We start from the raw sequence: 18,933 nt of genomic DNA on the forward strand, positions 1-18,933 counted from the left end.
ATTTGCTATTTCACAACCTTTTTTGTCTTTATTCAATATGCCTAGAAAGATTTCAGTATGCCCAAAATCATAGTTTTTGGGAATAACCTTTTTGACAGCTAGGCCTGAGAATAAGATTTTCTTTTTGGGCCTGAGCCTAAAATCCCACCTAAACTAATTGACAAACCTTTCAGCTCAGCCCAAAATAAAGCTGTAATCTGAAGCAATCATCTCATGCCGCGAAACTCAGAAAGAGTGAAAGCGAAGGGAGAGAGAACATTTTAGGGAAGTAATAAATGATTCCCCTGAAAAAACAAACTGAATCAACGATCTAGGGTTTGAGGGAAGAAGAAGAGGAAAATGGGTTGGGGATGGACGATCTATGAAGGAGTTGTTATAACAGGGTCTCTTTCGTTACTTGGATGGGCAGGACTTTGGTTTCTTAATAGAAGATTATATAAAGAGTATGAAGAAAAAAGGGCTCTTGTTCAGATCCTTTTTAGTGTTGTTTTCGCTTTCTCTTGCAATCTTTTTCAACTTGTTCTTTTTGAGATCCTTCCGGTTCTTTCTAAGGAGTAAGTTTAATCTAAAACAAAATACCTTTGTTTACTTTTATCTGATCTTTTCTGTAAGTTTTGGTTGTTTATTGTGTTTAGGACCTTGGGCATTGCAGTGATAATTATACCTTTTGTTACAGGGCAAGATGGATAAATTGGAAGGTTGATTTGTATTGCTTGATACTGTTATTGGTCTTTATGTTGCCGTATTATCATTGCTATTTGATGCTTCGCAACAGCGGTATGTTCTTCTTTTAGTTGTCAGTCAGTCTCTTCTGTTTCATTAATAATACGAAACTGAGGGGGGTGGGTCACGTTTAATTTACCCCATGGTTAGGCTTGCTACATATAAGTTTTGCACAACTTAGGGGAATTGCTGATTTTTCATAGTTTCACATTTTGAGATGCGTGAGTAAGAGAGTTCAATATTAGTACAGATATGAACAATCTAGTATATAGGTTACACAAATACCTAATTACAACTTGGGTGCCCTAGATGGATTCAAGAAGGTGCGAGTTGTGGCAATGAAAGGGTTTAAGCTTTCCCAGTTCTTCTCAAGTGTTGTCTTGTGTGGTGACACAGATATGTCTGGTTATTATTAGTTGCTTTTGGATTTCAGAGACTTCATGATCAAGCTCTGCCAGCTAACTTGAGCAGCTTTTTTATTTATCTCGGAGAAAGTGTTCCCTTAATTTTTTTGATAATTATTCTAGCATGTTTATTTATTCACCATTCCAGGAGTAAGAAGGGAAAGAGCCGCGGTTGGTGCCATCTTATTCTTGTTGGCCTTTCTTTATGCTTTTTGGCGCATGGGCATTCACTTTCCGATGCCCGATAAAGGTCAGATTCTACTTTTACCTTGTTTTCCGCTACAGATGGAATTCGTAAGGAGTGTCAGTATTCAAATGATTCAATTGTTGCTCGATCACTATCTAATTATTTGAGAGTGGAGGTTCCATACTTATGTTTAACCATCTTTTTGTTTCCCTCAATTTAACTCGCGTAATCAGCAGGGATGTTCATTGTAGGAGCACAATTTGAATAAGGAACTGGGTTTTTACCCCCTTTTTTCTTTTCTACTAGACCACCAGCAGTGAAGTTAGTTTGAGAAGAACCTTGCATATTTTTTTGCTTATTGCTTCGTGTTGTTTCCGTAGTGTTCTTCTACCTGTTCCCTGTAGTTGATATTGTATTATTATCTCTGAAAGCATTACATGATTCTTCTTCTTTTCCGCTATTCCTGCATATTGCTACTATCCACTGACTAGTAGTACGCCGGTTTTGATCTATTTTCTTCTCAGGGTTTTTCACCATGGCTCAGTTGGTTAGCAGAATTGGAGTAATAGGCGTGACTGTCATGGCTGTGCTATCTGGTTTTGGTGCTGTCAATCTGCCTTACAGTTACCTATCTCTCTTCATCAGGTACTTAATAGTTAATTCCACATCTTTCTTAAGTGCACCATCTGTTGAAACAATCAAGGAGCAGTTATGATGCACCACCATTGCCTTTTTATAACTCTTGAAAGCTATGCACCATAAAAGATAATTATGTTTGGTAGTTCATGTATTTTTCTTTGCATCCACATATAAATTTCATTATATATTATCACCCTCACCTTGTGATATATATATCCTTTCAAACCAGTTAAAGAGTGCTAGTGTGCCACAAAAAACACTACATCCGAAATCTCGAGTAAAAACTGATGTTACTAGTGGCGGGTCTCTATTGACACAATCAAACGTCAAATAGAATACATTTTTGTACTGTGATGTTTTAATACCAATGGATACAAACTATCTATTTGTGTATGGCAGGGAGATAGAGGAAACAGATATCAAAGCTTTGGAAAGACAGTTGATGCAATCAATTGAGACTTGCATTGCAAAGAAAAAGAAAATCATCCTATCTCAGATGGAGATGGAGCGAATTCAAGAATCTGAAGAGGTATTCCAGTTTTACTCAGCATATCCTCATCGTGTTCCTTTGAAGTGTCCCTGTCTCTGTCTCTGTCTTTTTTTTTTTTTTTTTTACTTACGGAAATCCAATGAGATTCACTAATCCGAATTTAGAAATTAGAATTAGATTTATTGTCTCGTACTGTAAAGATAATAATTCGAGTTCCCATAATGGTGTAGATTTGGACTTTTCTTACTTAGAGCAACCCTCTATAGTTCTTAGTGGCAGTAGCATCGTACTATTGTTCTCCTTTTACCAAGCAGGATAAAAGTATTACTGTTATAAGCCTACAGCATATCCTTCTTTAGCAAGCACTTCTCTCCTACAATTTCATTTTGTATCTTTTGAAACATTAGTGTAGCCTGCCTTTATCCTTTATATGACATGAAAATCAGAAGTCTATATGTGTGCTAAATGCCAAGTGGTCTGAACACAATCAGAACCCAACAATTAAAATTTGGTACATTGAAAGTTTGAAATCACTCGCAAAATGAGAAAATCCTGCAATGAGAAGGCCTAAAATATATGAAAAGAATTAGTGGTAAGAGTTTTACAATTTCGTATCAGTGCATGTATAGAGTGTTTGTGTAAGTATATGTTATACGTTGGTTTCTTAAATATCAATATATAACTTGAACACAACCGGCTGTAACAGAAAGTAAAATCTAGATCTTTTCTGAAGCGTTTTGTCGGAACAGTTGTTCGTTCGGTTCAGGAGGATAAAAAAGAGCAGGGTAAGTTGGTAAAGTTGTAACATTATATTTCATATTTTATCTCTATTCATCCCTCTGATTTCCGTACCTAAATATATTGAAGATATTAAAAGCATGGAAGCAGAGGTACAAGCCCTAGAAGAGCTTTCAAAGCAGCTATTCTTGGAGATTTATGAGCTACGCCAAGCTAAGGTCTATACATCTGTGAAACAGAAGACTACCTTTTCACTTTTTTTCATTTCATGCAGCTAGTCTTTACACTGTACATTCATCCTGTATCTCATTGTTTCTCGTCAGTTTGATGTGATTGGTGAAATTTTTTGATTGTTTTTTCCTTTTAAATTACTTATCATCTATCCTTTTCTCAGGAAGCTGCTGCATATTCTCGAACCTGGAGGGGTCACCTACAGAATCTACTGGGTTATGCTTGTTCCGTTTATTGTGTTTATAAAATGATAAAGGTACTCATTTCTTATTTTGAGGGCGGTTGAATGTCAAATTCTCTTCTGGTTACTAAATTATTGTCTTGTTTTTCCAAACAAATCTTAGGGTAAGATTTGTCACAAAATGTCCAGCATTTTGATACTTCTATTGGATGATTATTCATACACCTACCTGTGTTCACTCCACAAATCTGGCACCTTAATACTGAAAGTATCTGAGTTATTCCTAAGGTCATTGTTGAGTATGCGACTATTCTAAAATTGCCCCATGTAAGCCGTTATAGGGCATAAATGCGGGTGTGTTGGACACGCTTCATACTTGGCAGCCTGATGAGATACCGATGTATCTTAACGCGAAAGCATGAATCCCGAGTCTTATCTGTGAGCTGGAGAATGTGTGCATTCTGCATAAGTAGAAAAGCAATTAAATCAAGGGATTAGATTTCTGCATAAGTAGCCTTCTGTTTCTCTTTTTGATCAGCCCTTGTGTTGTTCAACATTGTTGCTTGGTCTTTTGTGCATTTGATACACGTATCTGACCGGGTTAATTTCATATGCAGTCTTTGCAGAGTGTTGTTTTCAAGGATGTAAGTTTTCTGTGACTGATACCCTATAGTATTTCTTAATTCTCGTCTATCAGAATCAAGGATGGAAGTTTATATCAAGTTTCCCATTTTGGTTTTGTTTTGGCAGTCTGGTTCAGTTGATCCTGTGACAATGACAATCAGCATATTTTTGCAGTACTTCGATATAGGCATAAATGCTGCACTACTATCTCAGGTAAGTTCTTGTTCACGTACCATGATTAGGAGAGCATTATTGGCAAGGCATATTTTGCTTTTCTTGTTTACTCTGTTCCTTATTAGTAGCAACTTGGATAAGTGTGTTTGATACCTGTTCTTTAAACCTGAAACAAATGGAGATCTGGGGTTGACATTAGTTGGTGGGCATAAGGCAACGATCAACTGAATTGAATATTTCAGTACCCGAGTGTCTGACTACTGACATTTTTATCTATTCTGTGAACCAGTATGTATATATTTTAATGTTTTTGTTATTCTCAAGTGCAGTATATCTCTCTGCTATTCATTGGGATGCTGGTGGTGATATCTATTCGAGGCTTCTTGTCAAATCTAATGAAGGTAGTATCATTTTCCTGTCTTTCTCTTGATTTTCATTCAAAAGAAAAAAGAACTGTTCTGTTAATCTCGGTATTGCTGATCCTCTGCTGTTTTCATCTTATGCGTTTCTCCTTCACGTGCAGTTCTTCTTTGCAGTTTCCAGAGTTGGTAGTGGAGGATCATCGACTAATGTTGTACTGTTTCTGTCTGAAATAATGGGAATGTATTTTATAGCGTCGATTCTGTTAATAAGGAAGAGTTTAGCAACCGATTACAGGTAAAATCTTTATTGTTCTATCTTGACGATGTCCCGTCATTTATTGTTTTTAATCAGAAACACCGTATTTTTTTGTGTTACTTCAAGATCCGTCTACTTTGTCATGAGTTCAAGCCTCCAAGGTCTATGACATTGTGGTGATTTCGTTGTTCGAATCACGTGATTCTAAATGTCTTAACCATGTCAAACTTAAGCGATGTAAATAACTGAGAAGAAGAACATGTCTTTTTTTTTTTTGGGTAACTGATTTTTTTAGTTAAGAAATGTAAATAACTGAGAAGAAGAACATCTGTTGTTTTCTTTGTGGCAGGATAATCATCACTGATGTATTAGGTGGTGACATTCAGTTCGATTTCTACCATAGATGGTTCGATGCAATTTTTGTAGCCAGTGCTTTCCTCTCCGTGCTCTCATTTTCAGCACATTACACGTCTCGCCAAGCTGACAAGCACCCAATTGATTAATTCTTGTTTAAAATGTGTAATTCGTTATAATAACAATCTGTTCCATTTGATTGTCTCAATCTGGCTTTTGTGTGCCTCAGGTTTGTTCAGGGACTATTCAGGCACCTCTATGTTTTTATTTGTAGGGGCACCCTGCATCATTATAGAGTTGTCTGTATTAGGTTGAGAAGTCCAATTTAGATGTGCCCTCTTCCATTCCTCAACTCAGTCTTCTTTCCAACCATCTCCACTGTAGAATGTAGATATTATTACCTTGGAGATATTGTACCCCTTCATTTGTTGTACCCAGTCCCATGCATAATCAAGATCCTTTAATGTAATGATAATTTGTTTATCAAAGTTATCTTGAGTATGTGTAATATAGGTGACAAAACGATAGTACCTTGGTTAAGAATCTCCTTTTTCCGGTAGAGGAGGTTGATCTGTAGGGGTGTTCTTTTTTTTTTTAACTTATCTGAACTTATTTTTATATATTAAACCATATAGATAGAAAATAGAATTCAATAAACTTAAGATGCTTTTCACCATTCCGCAACTCTCTTAGGTTTGAGCTTTGCAATTCGACTTCTATCTGTTTCTTATAAATATCGGGTTTTTGGTGATATGCTGAGTTTGTTTGGTGGTATTTTAGAAAAATGATTACTAGTTTTATATCCTAACAGGTGCTATATGTCAAAAAGATTTGATATAATAATTATATGTATAACATTTGGAATCGAAATTTCACTGATATTTCAACAGAGGTCAGAGGGAGTAGTTCTTCCAAAAATCAGGAGATAACACTCGTTTTACTGCAAGTCTGAAAGATGGTGTTTTAATAGGACAACAATCTGCATAGTCGTGTACAACTTTCTTTGCCATATCGTCCGTCCAAAGTATGTATGGTTGGTCAGGGACATGTCTATCGTATCGGGGTTGAAGATTGAATTCCTCTTGATCTAATTTAAACTTTAAAGGCCGAAAAGAAAATTTGAGTTGGGCCTTAATCACGGTATAGTGGATACCCATTGAACTGTATATTTCTCTATTTATAAATCCTAGCGTTTTTAGGGGCCACTCAAAAGAAATTAGGGGCCACCTTTTTATTCCCATCCATTGAAGGAGGTTAAGGGATGTCTTAAAAATAAAAAATTATCTATATTGTCCTTCACCTTTATACTAAATCTAAACCTATATCCTTTATTTTCATAATCATATCATTCCACTTCTTCTTCTTCTCTTTTCCACCTATTGAAATTTTTTTCCATCATTTTAATTTTGATTGAAAACAAAGATCATCGATCAAACAAATGTTATGATTGATTGTTTAAAATTAAAACCCAAAATTCATTAACCTTAAAGTTGAAACTTAGAACATCAAAAAAAAAAGGAGTTCAACAAACAAAACGAATAGATGATAGTAGTTGTGATTCAAAATTAGGATTTGATTACTTGAAATCAAAAATTTGATCCGAAAATTTTCTTGGATTTACAGTAGCAAAAACATAATCGGTAGATAACTATCTATTTTACCTACCGATTATGGTTGATGTTCTTGGATTTACACTAGCAAAAACATAATCGGTAGATAATAATCTACTTTACCTACCGATTATGGTTGATGTTCTTAGAATCAAGAATAATCGGTAGATATCGATCAATTTACCTACCGATTATGGTTGATGTTCTTCGTTTCTTAAGAACATCAACCATAATCGGTAGGTAAATTGATCGATATCTACCGATTATTCGTGATTCTAAAAATTAAATTTCTGTGTACAAAAAGTTACGCACAATCGATAGATAATGAACATCATTAACTACCGATTGTGAAAGTAGAAAATTTTGAAACTTTTGTTAAGTTTTGAAAATTTGAATTTGAGGCCATGAACACAATCGGCAGATAATAAGCATCACTTATTAACACAATTCACTTCCGATTATGGTAGTACTAAAATTCGAAAATTTAGTATATTCAGAGGTTAAAGTAACACACTTTACTACCGATTATGGTAGTACCAAAGTTCGAAAATTTTAGGATTTTGGCAAAATCTCATTTTGGGGCCAATATACGTTCGGAAGTTAAATTTACTACCGATTATGGTAGCGCTAAAATTCGAAAATTTAGTATATTCGGAGGTTAAAGTAACACACTTTACTACCGATTATGGTAGTACCAAAGTTCGAAAATTTTAGGATTTTGGCAAAATCTCATTTTGGGGACAATATACATTCGGAAGTTAAATTTACTACCGATTATGGTAGTACTAAGATTCAAAAAATGAATATATTCGGAGGCTAAAGTAACACAATTTACTACCGATTATGGTTGTACCAAAATTCGAAAATTTAAGGATTTTGGCAAAATATCATTTTGGGGCAAATATACATTCGGAAGTTAAAGTAACACACTTTACTACCGATTATGGTTGTACCAAAGTCGAAAATTAAAAGATTTTGGAAAAATCTCATTTTGGGACCAATATACATTCGGAAGTTAAAGTAACACACTTTACTACCGATTATGGTTGTACCAAAGTTCGAAAAAGCAAAAAAAGAAAAAAAAAATCCCTCAAATTTTTTTATCACCCGAATCCTGCTCAAACTACCGAATATTGAAGGATAATTTTGTCATTATGAAATATGAGAGATAAGGGGTGAACACAATTTAGGATTGGGTGACCTTTTTTGTTTTATTGTTGGCCCCTAATTCTTTTTGAGTGGCCCCTAAGAACGCTAGGTTATAAACAGAGGATTCAAATCATTTCCAAACAGATCTCATTTGAAAATTTTGAGTTTCGCTCTCAAAAGTAGAGAGAGAAAGAGATAGCAATTCAAAAATTTCGAACTCAAATAGCGTTTTCTAGAGAGACAAAATGTCGACGAAGATGAGGAAAAGAGGTTCTTCAGTAGTGAAATCAAAGACAAACTTGAACCTAAAGGTATCACCAATTTTACTTAGAACTCCAAATCTTTCTCCTAAGAAATTCGATTTCAGTCCCAATGGAGGAGGATTTAACGACAACTCTTCTCCTGTAACCAAGAAGAAGAAAACAACAGTATTATTAACTTCAACATCGAAGAAATTCACCTCAACAGTAGTAACTAGATCTACTCCTCCTCCTTCGAATCAGATTACTTCATCAACAATTTTAGATCTGAAAAATCAAGTTACTTCTTCTACTGATTCTATTAAGAGAAATCTAGATCTATCTCATTCTGAAATTCTTAAGGAATTTGAAGCTTATCAATCTAGACTTTCCAAACGATTCAAGGTAATTTTTAATTTTCTGCTGTTGTATTCTGTTTTATTCCAAGTAAGATGAACTTCTTTAGATCTGTACGGAGAGAGATGCTGAAATCATTTCTTATGCGATTTTTTTTATGCGATTTAGTTACATATCAACTCTTTAATTCTGAATCTGCTCTTAATCCAAGTTGATTTCATCATATAACGTCTATTTCAACTAAGCAGTGAGGTTTTGAGTTATTTTGTTTTAATTCAAGGTGAATCGTACCCTGAAATTAGTTCGTACTTGATCTTGACCGTCCTTTTCACATGATGTGCATCATGTGATTCTCTGTAAACTATCTAATCAGGTCACTAATGCCTATTTGAGAACAGATTCACACACAAACATGCCAGCAAGTGGTAAATGAAGTAGAGAAGGAACATAAGAAGATGTCTGATCGAATTACTGAAAGCATGGATGTAATGAAGGTATTTGAAGAATTTCCTTACATAAAAAACATATGTAATTCAGTTCTTGTCAGTTTGAAAGAACCTGCTAAACCTTCAATTTGTTGTTTTCCCTTTCAGGCTTCATACTCAGAATTCATCAAAGAATCACAAGCGTCAGCAGCTCGCATTATACATCTTACTCTTATCTAACATAAGATGACAGTATTTATCGTGCCATAGGAATTGTTTAATTTGACGATCTTTTCCTTTTGTTTGAATCACTAGTTTGCAAAACTTCAATTCCTGAGCTTACCCAGTCACTAGAGAACTCCATCGAATCACTACGAAATCGTTATGGTGTCACCTCAGCTTCAAAATAGAGAATCTACTTGGTCTCCCCCTTCACAGACAGCAGTAGTCAGTAAGTAACACTACTCTCTGTCCACTTATTCATTCTTGATATTGAATCATAGATCGACTTCCAGTTTAGAATAGGTTCAAGTCTATGCTCGTGCAGATGTATGAATGATTGAATGTAGCATATAAAAACTAATTCACCACTCCAGACATGATGCAGTCTAAACTCATACATACTGAATATCAAGTACTTTCTAGGAATCGAAGAAACCAAAATGCGAATAAATGTATCTTCAGGCACATTATCACATTAGATAGAAAGCATTGGAAGTAAACTCTCACAACAAGGGATGAAAAACCAATTTACCAAAATAATACATAACATAGAAACAGTTGCGAGAGCACACATCCCTACTAAGTCTCTCTACATGTTCAGACAATCAGAAATCTGCAAAGAAATTAGAACATATAAATGCTGCAAATCTTTTAACACCTCTCTGGTATAGAGGTGCCAAAAAAACACCACAGCTGCTCTATTTAGTGGCTGTTTCCCCCAGATGGTCGTTGATGTGGTTGTAGGTTAGCCCTAGCCAAAGCATGTTGTTCTAGATTAGCCTTGGCCAAAGCGTGTTCTCCTGACAAAACAAAGATACAAAAAATAAGAAAAATAGAAACAGAGAAATGGTTACTACATAAGCGATGGGCTAATATCCAACTGAAGGGTTCCGTACTCTGTTCATTTGCTAGTGCTTTCTGGGTGCTTGTACGATAGTATAGATTTCCATTTCTCTGGTATACAGTCTGTTTCCCAAAGATGAAAGGATTAGTATAATCATATATAAACTGACAAGCTGAAGCATTCGAAGTTTACGTGATATGAGATGAACAGCGTAAAACATTGAGACTAAACATAGCCAGATAGCAACTATTGTTCATCCAGATTTTACCAATTAGTTGATGACATTGAACTGAAATTTTGCAAGTCTTCCATCATGTAATTTTAGTGTTCTCGCTTGATTACTGTTTCTTATAGTAAAAGTTAAGTTCTTTATTTAGGTATCTTGAACTCAAGAATTTAAAGCTGAAATTCTACTTTCAATCTTTTTTTGGTATTCAAGCTTATAATACATGTCACAGAATCTGCTCTGCAGTACGATTTTTTTATCTTCGAAACAAATGTCCACTAGTATGCATGTTTGAACACTGCAAGGTTCACTGATAATTGGTGTAATTTTTTTCAGGTTAAACAATCTGGGTAGAAAGTAACAAGTCCTGTAGAAAAGTTCTACTATGTTGCAGCAGTTGATCGTAAGTTTCTCACTGCCTATCAGGTGATACAGACAACATAAACCTCAAAAAAGAATTACTCGTACAAGCTCTTATTATTCCTTAAATTCAGTTGCAGAAAACAACTATATAACTGTAATTGATATGAACATGTAAACAATAGGAAAAAGGTTCTGTGCTCCTTTGTTTTGACATTTATTGAAAGGAAAAAACTACCAGGCCATCTGCGAAGGTAGTTGCTATTCAGGCTGGAGCAAAAACAAGGACCACACACACACACACCTATACATGTTAGACCCAACTATACAGTCTATACCCCTCTCAATTATAGAACGAGCAGTGTTAAACGTAAAAATCCCTGAGAATCTTGGTGGTTGAACACCAAGATAACGATATCACTTCCAGTGAGAAGCAATCGAATGAATCGACCCATATTCTTTGATTTGTCGCAGGAACCTATTATTCCTTTTCATCCAATCCAAATTGACCACCAAATTGCAGAAGAAATTAAGCTCCATAATTTCTTCTTTGTCTTTCTTCCTTTTTTCTGACCCAAAACTTTTTATACAGGTTTCGAATTCCCGACACCAAATAGATTTTCTCGATGAAGTAGTTCTAGGCTGCAATTGACTCCAGTTTTTCACTTGATGCTGCATTCAAAATCTTATAATAATGAAAATGTGGTGGTTTGATTCCTTAAGCTAAGGTTTTCAATTCGTTAGTGGTTTGATTTAGAGTAAACCCTAATCAAATTCACCTCTCTACCATTATTATTAGTTTATTACTACTGAATAGAAACCATTCTATTGTTCACGAATCCGACAAATTACACATTCATAGAGAAACAAACTAACAAACTAGCAAATACTACAAGTAAAAAAATAAATTGTGTTGGAAAAGACACTTACGCGAGTAGCAGGGAGATTATGCAACTCTCCAAGAGAAATCTCATAACTTCTCAACTGAAAAATCACAAAACAACAAACGGAAAAAGCCCATTACTTCAAATAACATACAAAAGAGGAATTGGTGTGAAAAGAAAATGGTTAGGGTATTTACCTGTTTGAGAACCGTGTTTTGGTAAAGTTCATAATAATAATCGCCTTCAGGAGTTTGAGCAGTTTGAAGAAAAGGATTGATTTGGGTATTGTATGAACTGTCCTGGTTGAAATCATCATTGTAATAGGAGGATGAAGAAGTAGAGCGTCGAGCAGAGGAATGGGATGGCCGAGTAACTACAGCCGCAGCAGCAGCGGCAGCAGACATGATATTTCTATAAGCAAATCTAAGTTTTTACGAGAAGGAGAAGGGAGAAGAAGAGGAAAAGATTTCAGATTTGATTTTGATTGTTGAATAGATTGAAAAGTTAGACAAGATATATAGACAGAGTGTTGAGGTAGGTCACAGTTAAGGTATACAATAAGAGGGAAGAAGAAAGCTGTGAGAAAGTGTGAAAGAAAGTTGTAAATCGAATTTATGTCTTTTAGAAGGGTACAATCGTCCTTTTGATGATATTTCGGAAAATTTTATTTCATCCAGGTGATAACGTTTTTGCATATTATCAGGGTTCAAATAATCAGATCCATGTATATCTGTTGACTCAGATCCATGTATATCTGTTGACTCGCTTATCAAATTTCATAGTTTACTAACAACTTCTTCGGCTATGTCGTGGTTATCTGTCCAGGCTGTTTTTGCTTGCAAAAATGATATTCTTAGCGGACTGTGTCTTTTCTTTTCTTTCTTTCTTTTTTGAATAAAGTCTCGGTCGTAACATCGATTACCAATTTACTTGACCAAGAAGAGTGATGGCCACGGCACATCGATATTTATTCCACACTAGCCGTTGCGTCCGTGCGTTGCACGGGCCTAAATAATCTATCCAAGTAAATATGGTGCTAGTGGATTTTTTAGGGATTCAAATTTGAAGCACGAAGACAAAACAATAAGTATGGTGCTAGTGGATTTTTTAGGGATTCAAAATTTGAAGAAAACAATAGGCAATGAAAATATTCGATCACTAAAAATGTAGAAGTAGTCAATAAAATTAAATTATGTTAGGGAACATTGTCCAACTCTTCACTGCCATTTTTCTATGATACTAATTTTCTGTTTTCTAGTTCACCACATTGTCAACCACCCCCACTTTCATCTACATGCTCATTACGAATAACTGTCAAGGATATCCATGACGACCGCATGAAAACAGCAGAAAGGATCACCTTTCATTTTCAAATAAAGAAAGAAACAATTATCTATATAGAATTCATTACTGTTCATTACGCAAGTTGTGTTTGTGATTCACATTTGCAAACAAAGCGTTGAATTCTCACTGCAGAAATTATGTTTTAGAAAATCAAATCAGAATTCCATACAATCAAATTATTACAACTCTTTAGTAGTTTCAAATTTCGCAGTTAAAATGCATATTAACAACAAAAAAAACGAAATTTTTTACATGATTATCGCTTAAACCTGCTTCATATGTTTTCCCTAAAACAAATCAAAATTGTTCTTGAGGTACCGCATGGGTTCTTTGATGCCCTGCTATTGATCTAAAGCATCTAATACAACATTCACATTAGGAAAAAGAAAAAAATCATTAGCAAGAACAATAAGAAGATATCTTTTACATGAATGGATACCACATCACAACAACTTTTAGCCCGTGTTAAACCCATAATATGCTGTAGATTTTTTTTTTATTGCAACTAAAAAAATATTTGTGTTCCAAGCAATCACGAAACCCAACCATCGATTATGTAACATTAAAGTAAAAGAACATACTAAAATTAACATACGGGGATACCAAGACCAGAGATCCACCAATAATTACAACATGTTCGAGTTTCAAATACTTAAAACCAGAAGTATAATTTATGTATTAAGACTTGCGAGATACCTATCCGAAACTTGGAAGATACTTAGACTTTCCTACCATCTGAGAGCAAAGAAGATGCCAAACTAGCAATTAGTAACCTAAACGCTAAAGCTACTTTGTAGGCTATCACTAAAGGTGTTTGGATTTAAGAGAAAAATCTAAGATATATTAATTAGTCGAATTGGCATATGTTAAAAATTTAGGAAAAATAAACTTACTGTTATATGAGTAGCATCTCCTTCCTTCACTACATGAGCTGCAACCTTTCGTATATGATATACTTGTGTTCGATGCAAGGAACTCTGCTAGAAGGCTCCCGTGCTGTGACACATAAAACCTTGTTTGCATTTTTCTTCATATGCAGAATCTGCCAGAATCCCAAATAGTAAATCAGGGAGTCAATCCCATTAAGGCACATGGTGTACCTGCACAGACATCACCAAGCAAAGGAACAACAATCAAGTTCAAAAAAAGCCGGCGCATTGAAACTGAAACATAACTATCCATGTCAAGATGCAGTTTCTTGGTTTACCACTGCGCCAACTACACTCACCGAATATTGAGCATGCTTACAAAAGATGCTTCTTTGTAATTCATTCCTTGCGGAATATAACGTTTCAACCCATACATGACATACCATTGTGATACTTTTGAAATTTTTATATTTTTGTTGTTCATGTTTTAGATTTTGAAATCAGCTAATCTATACGTCTATCTCGACGTGCTTGATCCTATTAACAATAGCACTGCAACAAAAACAGAAACATAACGGTTGTTGACCATTTAAATGACTGATCATACAAATTATTGCTTTTAATTTATAGGTCTATGGGAATGTAAATGTATACAACAACAGTAGCATTTATATTTTATTGTTTCTGAAGTAGCATATACTTAAGCATATCTGTATAACAAGATAGCAATGTAAATAAGCAATGTGTACAATTCAAATTTGTTGGACTTAAATAACGCTTACCATAATCATCGTTGCCTCGGCCTCGCCCATCTCCTCGTTGCCCCCAGTTAGAGTATCCATCCTTTTCCACTTGAAGAAAATTATTTGAGAAAGCAATAACCCTATAATTCGATGATTTTGATTTGTAAGTTGTATAAAACCATGATAACACATATCATGATTGCTGTTGTATTGTATCTACCTTGTTCCGTGTTCATCACTTTCTGTTTATGTAATTTTACTTTCTAAGCTTGTGTAAGACTTTGAAACTGCTTACCACAATTTCCGTTGTCCCTGCTCACCTCCTTTACCACAATTTGGATCTGTTCGAAATTCCATACTTTCAGTTTCCAGAAATTCAAGTGCCCAAAAAATAATGCATGCCTATTAGGCTATTACATTCTATAGTTTTAATATGTAAACCATCTATGTGCGTCGCCTAAAAATTTGAAAATTTAAAACACAATGACATCCTGACATCTTTAAAAAAATCAATAATCAAAAACCATTAAGAGCCCAAATTTCCATTTAATTAGAAACCCTAATTCAAGAGCAAAGTAACCCTAATTCGAGAAACAAACCCTTCTTCCCATTTGGGTTCATAGAATGATCCTAGCCTACAAAAATAAAACATAATGAGATCAATTAAAAATCAACAACCGTAAATCAGAAAATAAAATCATTAACACCATAATAGCAGCCGGTAACGTTTCGTGATTAAGCTTCAGTTTTACATAAACTAATAACCGAAGAAAATAATCTGTTGTATTATTATTCTCCAATTTGAGCCCATGCACTTAAATTTGTGTCAACCATCCTGACACAATTCTTTACCTATAACATAAATATACACGATCAATTAAGATCAGAAAACAACAACCAAAAAAAAGAAAAAGGTTAAGAGAACAGAATCACACAATCAAAGTGCGAAAACCCTTGTAAGTATACCAGCAAGAGTCTTTCTTTCCGAAAACACAAACTATATTGATTTTTCCCTGTTACTAGTAGTATTTTCGATGCTTTCAAATCTGCAAAATAACAGAGAGAATGGAGAAGAAGCAGCGAGGGGGAGAAAGAGCGACGAAGAGAGAGGAGGCTCCAGAGAAAATAAGGTTTGGAAAACGTCACATGTTGAGAAAAGGACGTGAAATCGGGGGTCGAAAATATGGAAGATCGGTGGTGTGAATAAACCGGAGGATTTCATTGGCTGAAATATACTCATGTGGGGCCAGAAGTTCTAAGAAGAGAGCTTTGTTCAGCTTTTAACCACTACATAGAAAAATCACCCGAAATCATATTATTAATTAATTAATTTGATATATATTTTGTGGAAAATACAGTGAGACTCATTTTTCTGATTTTTTCCACTGAGAAACCCACGTCCAGAAATTTTCAGACCCGCACTCATTTTTGGAGAATTTTTTTTTCACACACCCATATTTTCCTAAATTATGCTTCGTTTATATTTCTCTTCGTTTCTTTCTTTTGAGTTTTCAATCATTCGATTCTCTGTTCGAGAAGCTGAGAGGTTGATTTCTTTTCGGATCAACTGAAATTCTCTATAAATTTCATTCTAATCGTGTTTCTTTTTCACCGGAAAGGAGCTTTGAGATTTTAGAGGTGATTTTAATGTTTGTTCTTTGTTTTTCTCTTCTTCTAATTCTAGATCTGGTTTCAAGTTGAAGCGATAGTTTTCCATGAAAAACTCAAGATTTGTGTATGTAGATGGTGTAATTTCAGTATCATTTTTTATTATTATGGATTGCCGGAGAGGTAGGTATGTTTTTTCCCTATTTTTCCCCCTATTTCTATGATTTTTGTTTGATTCAGATTGAATTGAAGGAAGGTTTTTTTTTTTTTTGGATATTCATCAATTTTGTGATATTACATTTTTTTCTGATTTGATTTGTCTGCTTTTAAAAATTTTCTACTGATTTTGGATCTGTTTCTTTGGCTCCTGCCAAGAGAGCTGAACCTAAAAAGACGATAGCCTTGAATCCTAAGGTATCACCTCCTGTTGTTAACTTTAGATCAGCCGGTATAGGTATTACTACAAATGTTGGTGTCGATGATAAACCCAACACTAATGCTGCAAATGATAATGCAACTGGGAAACAACCAAATAGTAGTGGAGTCGAAGGAATTTCTTATGCAAATGGGGAAAGTGGTGCCACCGAAACAGACGTGGTTGGTGATAAATCCTACATTGGGGAGGAAGTTTTTACTGTTCCTCGGCAAGAACCAGCTCCTGCAAGTAGCGGTGGAGCTGAAACGAACTTGATGGTGGTCGAGGGAAGTAATGTCACATCTGGCAGTTCGACGAATGAGCTTGCTGTCGTCAATACTGCAGCTGGTGATAATGGTTCTACCAAGGAAATGATGGTTCCTACTATTTAGACAGTACAAGGTGCTAGTGGTAGCACTTTGAAGGCTAATTTATTATGAGATGAGATAATTTGATGCCTAATTTTTGGTGCTTTTGTACTGCGAATCTTAATCCAAAAGTTGTCTCTTGCACTTCAAAACAGATTACTTGTGAAGTATTTAGTGGAAACGTGGTCACTTATATGGGAGATATTGAAATAGGAAAGAAGATGATGATGATGTTATGACTGCATAACCTGTCAGGCAGTCGAGAAAATGTTTGTATAACATGTAATGCAACTACGAAAATGGATGCATAACCTGTTATGCATTTATAAAAGTTAATGCATAAATTGTTATGCAGTCCAGAAAAAGGTTGCATAACACGTTTATGCAGCAACTTTTTTGTTACTATTGAAACCAACAAAATAAAGACTGCATAACTTATCATGCACCTACAATAAATATGCATAACCTGTTATGCAGTCATGAAAATGGATGCATAATCTGTTGTGCGGTCATGAAAATGGATGCATAACCTATTATGCATCCAGAAATATGGCTACGTAATGCATTATACATCAATTTCATTTATATGCACTAAAATCAACCAAAACAATGGTTACATAACTTGTTATGCAGTTGAGAAAATGGTTGCATAATTCATTATGCGTCTATTTTTTCTGTTGGATTCAGGCATATACAATGTTTTAGTGGCTGCATAAACCAAAATAATAGATGCATGAACAAAAATATAGTTGCATAACGTGTTATGCATCTTTTGTGGTATATGCATATTGTGTTATGCATCTTTTTTGTAGGTTGCATAACGAATATGTAGTCAGTTTTCGAATTTTCCCCATAAAATGATGATCACCTCCGACTTTTTCGTGAAAAACAAAATTTTGATATTGTTGTTTGTACTCGTTGTGTAGCTCTCTTAAAAATATTTCCAACGATATAAAATTTGTAAAATTCCAAGGCGCAGTTTTTTAGATATGTTATATCCAAGTTGCGTTGTCAATTGTACCCCTGAAATTTTAGGATGCATAATCGGTTATGCATACGGTTTTCAATATTTCACATAATTATGGGTGTCACGGTACCTAAAATTAATTGTGGGCCTGACAATGAGAATATTATTTTTTTTGGATCTGCGACTAATTTTCTCATATATTTTTTATACTCCACATTTGATATATATTTATTCCACGTTGATATTTGACCAAGTCTTGGAGTATATTTTTCTTTCGAAGCATAACACTTGAGATGTGATCACGTAGTATATTTTTGGCTCATCTCGTAATTAACAATAAAAGAAATTGAAATCAATAAATTTTGTATATGCATGCAAATTAACCAATTCATTAAAGATTTGTTGTTTTAGGTGATATGATTAAGCATTATATTCTCCCCCTTTAACCTCCCAATTTAACGAGAGTGAGCCAAAATCAAAATTTTAACCATTTTTTAGGAGTTCACCAAACGGATTAGGTACTAAACGGTAAGATTTAAAGATTTCAGAATAATTAATAATTTTTATGGGGACTTAAATAAAAATGTGTCAAAAATTACTTATTGCGAAATACAATTTTTATAAAAATGAAGACGAATATTTTAAAACTTTTCAAGTTATATGTCAGATTTTTGTGAATTTATATATTTGGAAAACTCTGTGAATCTACACAACGAGAATATGCAATAATATTAACTTTTAATATATTTATATTTCTCCAAAAAATAAATACCATTTGTTGATAATTAATTAATTTATTTCGATTAGCAAACAAGAAAATATACTGATAAAAAAAAGAAGGGTATAAGAGGCTCATACCACCGTAAAAGATACAAAGAGAAAAGAGGGGAAAAAAAAACGAAAACGGTGACAACAAGCTATCAGACCATTAAGAAAGATA

General features: G+C 34.5%; 3 protein-coding genes and 1 long non-coding RNA gene across 8 annotated transcripts; 2 read left to right on the plus strand and 2 right to left on the minus strand.

Annotated features, from left to right (window-relative positions):
• The first annotated feature begins 204 nt into the window (after positions 1–204).
• Positions 205–5,868, plus strand: LOC113301743 (GPCR-type G protein COLD1-like). The gene is made up of 13 exons (XM_026550548.1): positions 205–554; positions 677–777; positions 1,276–1,377; positions 1,839–1,959; positions 2,353–2,482; positions 3,150–3,228; positions 3,311–3,399; positions 3,576–3,668; positions 4,211–4,237; positions 4,344–4,430; positions 4,721–4,792; positions 4,915–5,048; positions 5,359–5,868. Exons 1-13 carry the CDS (start codon positions 340–342, stop codon positions 5,510–5,512), a joined length of 1,404 nt encoding a protein of 467 aa, XP_026406333.1. The 5' UTR covers positions 205–339; the 3' UTR covers positions 5,513–5,868.
• Positions 5,869–8,285: 2,417 nt separating this feature from the next.
• On the plus strand, positions 8,286–11,156 carry LOC113301744. Its single transcript, XM_026550549.1, has 4 exons — positions 8,286–8,766; positions 9,117–9,212; positions 9,312–9,594; positions 10,772–11,156. The coding sequence occupies exons 1-3, from the start codon at positions 8,368–8,370 to the stop codon at positions 9,381–9,383; spliced, it is 567 nt and encodes a 188-aa protein (XP_026406334.1). The 5' UTR covers positions 8,286–8,367; the 3' UTR covers positions 9,384–9,594; positions 10,772–11,156.
• Positions 9,782–12,275, minus strand: LOC113301745. 2 transcript variants are annotated; one of them, XM_026550551.1, is made up of 4 exons: positions 11,877–12,266; positions 11,726–11,779; positions 10,262–10,331; positions 9,782–10,165 (listed from the first exon to the last, which is right to left on the minus strand). In XM_026550551.1, the coding sequence occupies exons 1-4, from the start codon at positions 12,081–12,083 to the stop codon at positions 10,068–10,070; spliced, it is 429 nt and encodes a 142-aa protein (XP_026406336.1). In that variant the 5' UTR covers positions 12,084–12,266; the 3' UTR covers positions 9,782–10,067. The 2 variants fall into 2 exon arrangements, with proteins under 2 accessions (XP_026406336.1, XP_026406335.1); XM_026550550.1 differs by lacking the exons at positions 9,782–10,165; positions 10,262–10,331 and adding an exon at positions 10,883–11,467 and having other exon boundaries at positions 11,877–12,275.
• Positions 12,276–13,163: 888 nt separating this feature from the next.
• On the minus strand, positions 13,164–15,742 carry LOC113301746. Of its 4 annotated transcripts, none has more exons than XR_003336459.1 (4): positions 15,602–15,742; positions 14,856–15,487; positions 14,675–14,775; positions 13,164–14,123 (listed from the first exon to the last, which is right to left on the minus strand). It is a non-coding gene; the product is annotated as an uncharacterized LOC113301746 (long non-coding RNA). The 4 variants fall into 4 exon arrangements; XR_003336460.1 differs by having other exon boundaries at positions 13,164–13,381; positions 13,917–14,123; positions 14,856–15,742; XR_003336458.1 differs by having other exon boundaries at positions 13,164–13,758; positions 13,917–14,123; positions 14,856–15,742.
• Positions 15,743–18,933: the final 3,191 nt, after the last annotated feature.

This window comes from Papaver somniferum, chromosome 8 (assembly GCF_003573695.1).
Source record: "Papaver somniferum cultivar HN1 chromosome 8, ASM357369v1, whole genome shotgun sequence".
In the NCBI taxonomy this organism is placed as follows: Eukaryota; Viridiplantae; Streptophyta; class Magnoliopsida; order Ranunculales; family Papaveraceae; genus Papaver; species Papaver somniferum.